Source organism: Lytechinus pictus, chromosome 14 (assembly GCF_037042905.1).
Source record: "Lytechinus pictus isolate F3 Inbred chromosome 14, Lp3.0, whole genome shotgun sequence".
Lineage (NCBI taxonomy): Eukaryota > Metazoa > Echinodermata > Echinoidea > Temnopleuroida > Toxopneustidae > Lytechinus > Lytechinus pictus.
Window position 1 is genome coordinate 4,160,077 of NC_087258.1, and position 11,407 is coordinate 4,171,483.

An 11,407-nucleotide genomic window follows, 5' to 3' on the forward strand; every position below is an offset into this window, starting at 1 on the left:
AATTTAGGTCACTATATTACAACATTATTTTGACTGACATGGGGTGTAATATAGAATTTTGTTGGGCCTGTAAATGCTTAAATATTCCAAGAGGGACTATTTTTCTGCAAAGCATGTAGTGTTTGGAAAATGTGATGTTTTCCAAAGAGGAGAAATTAATACCCGAGATGCCAAGATATGTTATCTTTCAACTCTTGCAAGATGACATATGGCACCTCTATTATTATATTCTCTTAGGATTAAATCACACTTTCCTTGACTCTATAAGCTTTGCAAATACATGTATATATAAGATAGTCTTTTTTGTTAAAGAGCCGATTTGCTTTGAACGATCAAAATAACATCCATATTTTGTTTGCATTGTTTCGCAAATCCCCATGAAAAGCATGCTCAGCCAATCATTTGACTGGATCTAGGTAGACAATGTATTAACAGAGGTAAAGGTATAGGGTTAGGTCACACATGCAATCAGGCAAGAAGACTGGAAATATACCAAACAAATTATTTATTATTCAGAGAATAATGAACACGTACATAAAAAGTAAAACATAAAAGTGCAATATTTGCATAATGCATTCACAAAGTGCAATTTTCTTTACATAGTAACTGAAAAGTTATAAAATATACCACAATTATGTCCTGAGTTTAAATTAGTTGGCACTATCGAAAGGCAGACTTTGGTAACGTTTTATTGCCAATATACAGTTTCTTTCTTAATAAATACAAAGAAAAGGGGGGAAAAGTTTTTGAAAAGTACTGCAAATGCAATGATGACAAACAAAAATGTAGACATGTGTGATAAAATAGCAAATAGACTTTGAAACTTTGTGTGAATGCATATGTATATAACCCATCTTATACATGTAATTGCAAGATAACAAGTACTGACAAAAACAAACAGTTAAAAAATATAATACTTTACACTTTCAAGTTGTGACTCAACTTTCTTTGGCAATATCACATTGGTACAAAATGAGGGTTGGCAGCGTTTGATATAGATCTTATTTAAGAACAATAAAACATAGTCATTTGAAAGGTATGTATATAATAGAAGATCAAAATAAAAATGGAATGTTTATATATATATACTGTATATGTACAAAAGTTCACATGTAGAAATGTGTGCTTAAATAGCAAATAGACTTTGTAACTTTGTGTGAATGCATATGTATATAACCTGTTTTATACATGTACAGTAATTGCAAGATAACAGGTACTGACAAAAATGAGCAGTAAAAAGATATAATACTTTACACTTTCAAGTTGTGACTCAACTTTCTTTGGCAATATCAAATTGGTACAAAATGAGGGTTGGCAGCGGTTGATATAGATCTTATTTAAGAACAACAATAAAACATAGTCCATTCAAAAGTTATGCATAGAATAGAAGAAAAAATAAAAATGAATGTTTATATACAGATGTACAAAAGTTCCAATAGCAAGTAAATGGTTACTTGATGTAAAAAAGAACTACATAAAAACAAAGTTATATGTTTATAAAAATCTATAAGTGCTAAGAACAAAAAGTACTAACATCTACAATTTACATGTAAATTCCCTTGCCCTTGGCAATGATTCTGGCAGCACTGAGATGGATGGCTAAGTAAAAACAAGGGTTTCAGCATGGCAAGAGTACAGGTGAATGATATGCAGCAACAAGTACTGAGGAAAGAAATTGTGATGAACAAAAATCCTGAAAAGTGTCATCTCATATGACAAATACATGTTTACCACCGTGGGAATTCCAAACACACACACTCCTCCACTTGAAGAATGCATTATGTTTGTAACAATTACAGTGGAGTGTAATCGTGATTGTAGGGCCAGGAATTTGGAGACCGCTCTGGACCGGACTGGGAGTTGTTTCCCTGTTGCTGCCACATTGAAGTTGACGACTGCCGCATACCAGCCATTAAGGCCTGAAGCATTTGGAGTTGATGCTGTCTATCACGTTCTTTTTCTTGCTCTCTATGCTCCCTCTCTTCTCTTCTCCTCCTCTCCTTCTCCTCTAGTTTTTTTTCTTCAGTACGCTGTGCCTTCATTAGGAGCTCACGCTCCCACTCCATTTGGCGCTGCATGAACCGATCCTCCCTAGCATTGAAGGCATTTGTACTGTCCTCCTCCAGTGTCTTTATCTCCTTGGCTATCAGTCCGAAGGACTCCTGCAGCTTTGATTTCTTCCGCTTTTCCCCTGTTATGAAGTAGGTAGTATAAAATACATCGTAAATAAAAAAAAATCAATCAAATGTGATAGCGGTAAGAAAGGTATACAATCATTTTATTTCTTTCAACTTGTTACACACATACTTTTCTGTATTTGACATAAGGCATGCAATATCACACTTCTAATAGCTAATACAACAAATCAAGTGAGAAAACCTTGAGTTGCAAAAAAAAATCATACTGCATGAAAGCAACATCAACGGGATGTAAAAGGCCCCTTTTCTTGAAAATTTGCTGAATCGAATTCAAATATCATATGAACTATAAATAAGCAAATGTATGGAAACAATCTGTTTATATTACCAGTTGCCTTACGTCCATTAGCAGATGATGTTGAAGGTCCCTCTAGATCCTCCGGTGGAAAATTGCCAACTAAAGAAAATGAGGGATAGAAAAGCGATTACAATAAGTGACTACAATAATAAACATTTCATTTTTATGCATAAAATGAAGGGGAACTAATTTTTATGTTGTTATGTGTCACTGAAGTAAAAACATTTTAAAACAAAGGCTAACTTTCAATACATTTTTATTTTATTAAATTCAAATCAGTTCCTTTCATATTACTCAGTATAAAATGATACATCAAGACAATATAATGATACCAATAATGTTTATTTTAAATGCTCACACTGAGAGGGTAAGAGCCAAAAAGGATTAGTCTTTATAATTACACATGTATATACAAATAAACATGTATATGTGATTACAAATGAAAAAAGGAAGAGGAATCCTTTACCCAATTCTGTTGGTGCTTCCACATCATTTTCCTCCAGTTCATCATCCGTTATACTTCTATCTTCTTCGGCTCCATCCTCCTCCTCCTCTCTCGGCAGTGAATCAGAGTCCACCGAGTCTAGCGACTCAGATTGATCCTCCTCCTCTGGTTGCGACGCCAGAATGGCAACTGGTGCAGTCTCTGGTCTGCCCCCAAAGATCTCCTGCAGTTCGCTATAGAATTTACATGTAATTCTCCCCCTGCCTGATCGATTGTTATTGTCCTCCGTCTTTCGGAAGGACGCTCTTAGTTGTTTAATTTTCCGCTTGATTTGGTCCTCTGCCCTTTCGAACCCCCTTTCTTTCATCAATTGGCATATCTTACGAAATACCGTTTTGTTCCTTACTGTGCCATCCATCTGTTCTTGAATGTTTTTCTCCCGCCAAATATTCAGGAGGCACAGCGTCTCCACATCTTCCCACAGACTCCCTCTCCCTGTTGGTGCCATTTTGATCTAAAATGAGAGAACAAATACAAATACAAATTAATAATGGTAACCACAAAGATTACGATGTGGTAAAATTATTATATAAAATTATGTGTAACATCTATTAATCACCTTTTAGGATTTTTGATCTTGTCAACAACTTCTCTTGTCAGGGGACAGTTGACATGAATATCATCAAAAATTCAAATTTAATGATTCAGATTGATCGACCACCTAGATATATGAAGGCCCTTCTCCCCCTGCTATGTAACATTTGATGATCGATGGACAAATTATTCCGCTAAAGTTCCATATGTACCCATCACTAAAATTGAATAAAACAATTGAAAAATATGGGTATGACTTAGAATGACATAACTAATATAAATAAAGTATACAAAATATGGGAAATCACTTTCTAAAATAACTATCTAGAAATCCATATAGTATACAAAATATGGGAAATAATATTCTAAAAATCTATCAAGTCCATCAAGATAAACTCCTACAGCTCGGCAACTAACACGTGGCCAGCCGCTGATCTCTGAATACCGGTGGAAGAAGAACTTATTCATACTTTATTTACAAGTTTCTTTTGTTATCATATCACGTGTTAATCTGTTAATGTATACAATTTTTAATACAATTTGCTTCTAGTGATAATTTTAGAGACGGTTTAATGATCATTTAGAGATGGTAGGCCTAGAGTGTTAATTATAGAGACAGTTAATACTATAATAGTAAGGTACGCAGAGTCTGTTACAGCTAGGGTTAGGGTTCGCAGACCCCGGCGTCCATCCTAGAGTACGCGGCCTCCTGATGACTTTGGTTGGTTAGGGATAGGACTTCGAAGTTAGAGTTGTGTATATTATTGTACTGTAATCTGTATTAACATTGTTTTATGCACTCACCGCTAGAATCTACTTATTTTAGTCTACTTCTTTTTTGTGGGGATTTTACAGGCAGACACTATTTTATATGTAGATCTAGACCCTACTCATTTGTTTCAATGTCTAGCGACATATTTCATGTCCAATTTCTGACTATGTGCGACTCCGACTGAGTGGATTATTGGCATTTGAAATAATTAATGGCAATTGTCTAGTTTCATGTCTCATGGCCTGGCCTGCCCCTGGCCATGCCTTCAAAATCAAAGTTAAATACTTCATCAAGTTCATGCCTCATGATCATGATGACTTTGTTTGAGGCATAAGATGATGTATTAACTCTGACAGTCTGACTCCGAGTCTGATGATGATGAGTCATAATTTCATAATCATATGAGAAAAATTATGACGGCTCATGATGTATGGCACTCCTGTCCAGGCTATTGTTTTTAGTCTGTCTATTAGTATTGATAAATTATCATCGCCAACAAAAAAATAATGATCATTCTTCAGATGGTGCAATCACAGTAGCGATGTATTTAAAAACATCGAAATAAACAGGAAATGATCAGACGATCGAAAATCATAATTCCCAAACCCACAGAAATATAGGGATGGGACTGAATTACAAGTCACCATCACTCATCAGTTCTGTTCGGAGAAAATACCAGGAATAAACGGTTTAAACTTTTAGCCCACCAGTACAGAATATGTCGTGTCTTAGTGCAGGCTGCTGGATATGAGGAAATTAAAATTTAAAGCAATAAATGATGAAAAACAATGTAATTTTACGCTCGGGGCGAGGCTTACCTATAATATATACTGCATGCCTGGTCCAAATGGCAAAAGCGCGCCCGGCCGATGCATTGTTGATGATGACAGGTCGCGTCACTTCCGCTTATAAGCCGGCGCCGAGTCCACTTTGGTGTTACACCTACCGATTGCGGGACTGAGTCCGGACTCGGGCCGGCCTCAAACCACATCCAGAGGTGGACTGAGTCCACCTGGCCTCAGTCCGGCCTCAGTCCGGCTTTTCAAAAAAAGTTGATGTTACACATACGTCGAGCCGCCTCCGGGGCCGGCCTCAGTCCACTTGCAAACGTATGTGTAACAGGGGTCTAAGTCACCTTGGATTTTTGTTTTAAACAGGTGAGGTCTTTGATCTACAAATGCTGTGGATTTTCATTGCAATAGCAATTGCTCAAGTTGAAAAGATAGGACATTAATGCTGCCATAGATCCTAGTTGTACAGATGTAGAATAAATGAAATATTCCCATATCTGATATTTTGCAAACTGATAACAAATGATTGCAAATATAACAAATTGCTGTGCTTAAACTTATTGAAGATAAATAATTTGATACTTTTATATTGATATTATTCATGCTGCCACCATTGTACATTGGCTTCATGGTATTACTTTGGCAATGGAGTATCATTACATCTTCTAATTCAAAGGACAACTGTGTTTGGAATATGAGTGCTAGGGCTTTTGCATTCTATTTTCCCTTTCAACCCTCTGAGAGATTCCTTTCACCTGGGTAGTTCAAAGGCCAATGTAGATGAATTCCTTGCTGTAGGGTAGGATTCTAATCCTCAACCCTCTTTGGAGGCGAGAGGTGAAATCATTAGACATGGTGCTTTCAATTGTGATCATTCGTGGACTTATATGTGATCATTCGTGGACTTATATGTGATCATTCGTAGACTTACAGTATATGTGATCGTTCTTTCACTTACAATGACTGTATTATTTGAAAATCTTGCAAAATCTTCATTTTTTTCACTGGTATGCTAATTTTCTATTGAGAATTCATGATTGTCCTTTTGTATTTCCTGTCCATTACAAAGCTCCAAGTCAGAAGGAGTGCAGTATCCCAGGCCCTGCAGAAAAGCTTTCACATTCTTGGCTGGTTATCAGGTATTCAGCTCAGTGTCGGTCTGCTATGGCATGCATTACAACTCAGAAACATGATGATCCACCAGTCTGGGGAAGAAGCTGAGGAAGAGGACAGGTATTAAAGCTTTGTGCATTTATTTGATGGCCATCAGCCCCCCCCCCAAAAAAAAAAAAAAAAAAAAAAAGCTGAAAGATTGAAAAACACTGATAATTACAAAAGAAAAGAAATTTAGAAAAATAGAATTTATTTACATATACACATTGTTTCATCAGAAAAAAGATCATGATATCAAAAGTTTGATTTTTACAATTTTATATTATCCATATTATTGCAAAGTAAATGCAAAATGAATTCAATTAAAAAAATTTGAAAGTGGGTCCTCCTGTGGAAAATTACCTCAAAAAATGTATCAGTTTTCAGAGCTTTAGCAACTCATAACTGAAGGGAATATGAGTGATACTGTATCATAATCAAAATCTCTATTTCAACATTTTTTTTTTTCAAAAAGACATGTAAATTTATATGCACAATCCAGCTTGACTTAGTTTAAGAAAAAAAAATGTAATCACAATGTAATAATGTTATCTGTGTCCTTAATGCAGTAATCCTGCCAATGATGCGCAGGTTGTTGACCCAAGATGGCGCTGTTCACTATGCCTGGAACGTCGTAAGAACACGACATGCCCTCCCTGTGGTCATCTATACTGCTGGCAGTGTATCATGGAATGGTGTCGAACAAAGGTGAATAATCCATTATCTACTTCACTTTACGTTTCAGGGAAAATATTACGTGGGGGCTCAGGGCGACTTTGCTCCCGAAATGCGTGAAAGAGCACTGCAATGTTAAAACGTATCCCATGTCCAATGATTTAGGCAGTAGGTTGTGGAAAAGTAGTTCCCGAAAAAAAAAAAAAACATTTTGATGGTGATTAAGCCATTAAGATCTCTTTTTTTTACTACTGCCTCTGCCTAAAAATAATCAAAGAAAAGTAAAATTTCATCATCATACCTGTGTTATTCATTTCTTAAATTTTTCTCCCTTGCCACCAAGAAAATATTTAAGAAATGATTTGTAAAATTGTTTAGAACAGTACAAAGGGGTATTCATTGCAGATAAACTGGCAACATATTGAGTTTATATGCATCCAGTACATGTAATTTCTCTCTTTTTTGGGGGGTTGTTGAAATGATGTATCAGTTCATTGTTTGTATTTGTATGTGTGTTGGTAGGGTTGCCTAGCTTCACAACAATGCTATCCAAATCAGACCTGCTACCCACCTGAAAAAGAACCTTTCCCATGAAAAATATAACTGGATCTTGCAAAAGCAGTGATATAATTTTGATATGTTCATTGTATAAAGTGCATGGGTATTATACTTCTTATACTTTGATTGTACAAATTGCAGATATACAATGCCATCTTGGTATTGTAATATAGAATATACAATCATTTCTACAATTAAGCATAAATGTAGGTCTATGCCAAGTCATGTACCAAAAGGAATCGCATAAAGGTTACCATTATGGTAACTTTGCCATCCAATGGTAATTTGTCTGGAATCCTTGATTTTGTTTGGTTGGTGATCAGCGTTACCATGGTAGTTACCAGTTGATGGCAGATTTACCATAATAGTAACTTTTACGCAACACGGCTCTGGTTTGTCAGCTATAGAGAAGTAATTTTTCTCATTGTTGCTGACTGTATTTTGTAGGATCCAGATTTGATTTTCTGATTTGTCTCTTTGCAGCCCGAGTGTCCAATATGCAGAGATGGCTTCCACGCGTCGAGACTCGTCCGTCTTCAGAACTATGACAAGAGATGACAGGAACCGTCTTCAGAACTATGACAAGAGATGACAGGAACCGTCTTCAGAACTATGACAAGAGATGACAGGAGATCTTGGAAGATTTAGCCGACCAGCATTCCATGATTATTGCCAAAGTATCAAGCTAAGATTGGTTTTATGTGCCAAACTTTATCAGTACAAATGCAGAATTATTCTTTAAGATTTTTATTTTAATACTGTGATTGGGTAAGGGGAGTGGTGGTGATAGTGATAGGGGAGGGGGGGGGGGTAACAGAGAGTTTTTCTCTTTTGTAAGTACCACAAGTTCGAATGGGCAAAATGGGTGATTACAAGTTCAGTGTTGACCTTTTGGTGTTGGTGTTAGGTCAGTTTTTATATTAGAATAACACCAAACATAAATGAAATTGGTCATGAAATCTCACTCACTAGGTGTTGAGCTGTCGTAATGTGATGTGGAATCTGAATAGGTTTTGGAGCTACAAAACGCAATCCAATTGTGCTAGATCAAACATCAACACCGGACTTGAAATCACCCAATGTGTTTTTCATGATTTCATTGATGACTGTTTACTAGAATGTATCCCCACTGCATGTTCTGGGGCCCCTTTGCAGAATGAGTTGTAATCAGTCGCATTTCAAAAAAATCAATCGCAAATTAATTTTCAACCAATCAAAATTTTGCATCAAGGACTTGTGCTTGATTATTGAGTTGGGATTTTAAACGCAACTCTTTCTGAAATGAGTGATGTATAACAGTATGATGATGGGTCATACACCACATTCATTGATGAATTCAATAGACTTCATGTCACACTGATCTTTTGGTGTAGTAGCCCTCAAATATAATTCAGTTTAATTGACTGAGAATCAGGGTTATTTCTAATGAAAAAAAACCCAAAGTCAGTGTTATTGACCGAGTTACTCTTAACCTTTTTTGTGGAACAGCTCCCACATGTATAAGCCAATCGGATTAACTTTGAGTCGCACTTATCTCTGAGAAACAGCATCCAAATGTAAGTCAGATTAATTGACTGAGTTGCTCTTAGCCTAATTTGTGGAACAGCTCCCTCATATTTTAGTTAGTTTGATTGCCTTGGAGTCACAATCATCTCTGAGACACCGCCCCAAAATTAATGTCAATTTTCGTTGAATTGACTTTGAGTCACTTTTCTCTTTGTGAAACAGCTACCAAATGTAAGTCAAATTAATTGACTCTGAATCACAAATTTTACTCTGAAACAGCACACAAATGTTAGATTAATTGACTGAGTTACTCTTAACCTTTTTTATGGAGCAGCTCCCACATGTATAAGCCAATTTGATTAACTTTGAGTCACACTTATCTCTGAGAAACAGCATCCAAATGTAATTCAGATTAATTGACTGAGTTGCTCTTAACCTTGTTTGTGGAACAGCTCCTCAGATATAAGTTAGCTTGATTGCCTTTCAGTCTCTGAGACATTGCCCCCACTAAATTAATGTCAATTTTCACTTTATTCACTTTAAGTCACTTTTCTCCTTGTGAAACCATGGACCTACTAGCAAATGGACTACCGACGGACAAAATTTTATGACACTGAGATTTAACATCTGTCGGCAAGCTTTACTTTCTTCTTACACCAATTTTACGACCCAATGCCGGAGGCATGTTATGATAAGGGCGATAACAAACCCTGTGATCGTTCGAGTTCCGCCGGCAAATCACAGGCCCTCTCGCGACCGATATTGGCGAAGCATTTGGTCTCTCGAGCAGACGAAGCTAGCACCAATACGACCTGATTTGATCTCAAGCTTGAAAGAGAGCATGCGCAGTAAATAATTACTTCCGGGGCATTGTTGATTTCCATGCTCAGTTCTTCGTCTATATTTAATGATGCTCTTCCAAAAAACCCGATAAAATTTCACAAATTAGTTTATTTTTTGTGATTTTTTTATCTGGACACGATCGAGCGTTCCCTCGAAGGTAAGTTTACCGCATATTATGGTTTGATTCGTAGTTTAAAAGTGACATTTTCGGACTGATCCGAAGGGTTTTCTGTTGTTTTCTCAGCAGCTTGTTGCAGTCGAATAATGTATTGACTGAACTCTGTGAAGATTTTATGTGAGCGATTGCTTGCGTTTTCTCAATATATTTTTGAAAATTGGCCAAAACATGCTTTGCGAATGAAAATTTTCCGTAGAAAACTAAACATATTACGTGAGAGTTTTTGCTGAACCCCAGAAAAGCGGAGCAGCGAAATGAGATTTCTCTCGGCCGTGCGAATTACGTTACATTACGTCGCATGTCTCTCAGCTTGAGCCCGAATCTCGGAGAGATATTTACGACAACTGATCGAGACCACCTGTTCTTTTAACCTTCAGGCGCGAATTTTAAATCCAGCAGCGCATCTCCCTCTTCAAAGGGCTTGACAGAGTCGGTAGTCCATTTGCTAGTAGGTCCATGTCTTCCAAAAGAATTGAGTAGATGATGTGAGTTTTTTCCACGTTCTGATCACCTCAGGGCTCGCAGTTATTTCTTTTTTAACATGTCTTTGATACCAACATTCAAAGTTAGATTTTGTCATTTTTTTTTTACACTTTCTCTAGTGTGAAAAAAAGCGAAACACATCATCATTAACTTTGAAAAGACCACCTCTATTCTGTAAATTTAGCCATGTCATTGAATAGGATAAGAAAGAAGGAGCAAAAGTAGTAAGTTCATCATTCACTTGCCACTGCTTAAGAAGGGTAACATAATCTCTTGCCTGTTGAGACTTCATTTTTTTTGTACTTATTTATGAGAGAAAAAGGTACAAATCCTGCAATATACCTTAACACCTGCATGTCATGATCACTGTGAGATGTTGTCATTGCAGTTGCTGGCTCTTTATCATGCACATGTAGGTCCTTAATGCACTGGTTGATGACAACATCTCCCAGGACAGTTCTCAGTACATATTGATGGAGTAAGTTTTTCACTATCGCCTTTCCTCCGACACCCAACAACGTATCGATTCCCACTTCCCTTTCGCCTCTTTACTTGTTCGCAATTTGTGGAAAGCAGTCCAAATCTGCATTAGCCCTGCTTGAGAATTGAGTGCACCTTGTCCTGCCTCAATGGTGCCCAGTATGTCTTTTAGTAAATCATGACAAAAGTCAGTAAACTTCTCCATTGTTGCCTCTTTCAAAATCCTTTGTGCTAGATGGACAACCTCACCACCATATCCAACTGGGATGTTGAATTTGGAGTCAACTACGGCTTAAAGAAAAAACGTTTTAATATTCACTTTATGTGCATGTTAAAGTCAAGTGTAGCTTATATGTTTTATTATTCTTCAGTTGATAACATCTTCTATTTTGTTAGATATACCATTAGATACATTACATATATCGAAGCCCTAT

The 11,407-nt window shown here is 36.7% G+C and overlaps 2 protein-coding genes across 3 annotated transcripts in view; one reads left to right on the top strand and one right to left on the bottom strand.

Moving 5' to 3' along the window:
- Positions 1-9,522, top strand: part of LOC129276756 (peroxisome assembly protein 10-B-like) — a 28,869-nt gene extending 19,347 nt beyond the window's left edge. The window contains exons 6-9 of the mRNA XM_064109683.1: positions 6,168-6,331; positions 6,820-6,958; positions 7,967-8,011; positions 8,079-9,522. Coding sequence (XP_063965753.1) covers positions 6,168-6,331; positions 6,820-6,958; positions 7,967-8,011; positions 8,079-8,099 — 369 coding nt within the window. The 3' untranslated portion in view covers positions 8,100-9,522. The remainder of the gene's footprint in view (positions 1-6,167; positions 6,332-6,819; positions 6,959-7,966; positions 8,012-8,078) is intronic.
- LOC135156693 (trichohyalin-like) lies at positions 489-5,437 on the bottom strand. 2 transcript variants are annotated; one of them, XM_064109680.1, is made up of 4 exons: positions 5,126-5,206; positions 2,963-3,455; positions 2,527-2,595; positions 489-2,191 (listed from the first exon to the last, which is right to left on the bottom strand). In XM_064109680.1, exons 2-4 carry the CDS (start codon positions 3,447-3,449, stop codon positions 1,794-1,796), a joined length of 954 nt encoding a protein of 317 aa, XP_063965750.1. In that variant the 5' UTR covers positions 3,450-3,455; positions 5,126-5,206; the 3' UTR covers positions 489-1,793. The 2 variants fall into 2 exon arrangements, with proteins under 2 accessions (XP_063965750.1, XP_063965749.1); XM_064109679.1 differs by having other exon boundaries at positions 2,963-5,437.
- Positions 9,523-11,407: the final 1,885 nt, after the last annotated feature.

What these genes read in the sequence shown, in the direction of transcription:
- LOC135156693 (XM_064109679.1), bottom strand. Translation starts at nt 3,449, where the DNA reads ATGGCACCAACAGGGAGAGGGAGTCTGTGGGAAGATGTGGAGACGCTG. An exon ending in GGAAGCACCAACAGAATTGG is followed by an intron (nt 2,596 to 2,962) that starts GTAAAGGATTCC and finishes CATTTTCTTTAG; the next exon opens with TTGGCAATTTTCCACCGGAG. An exon ending in TAATGGACGTAAGGCAACTG is followed by an intron (nt 2,192 to 2,526) that starts GTAATATAAACA and finishes ACTTCATAACAG; the next exon opens with GGGAAAAGCGGAAGAAATCA.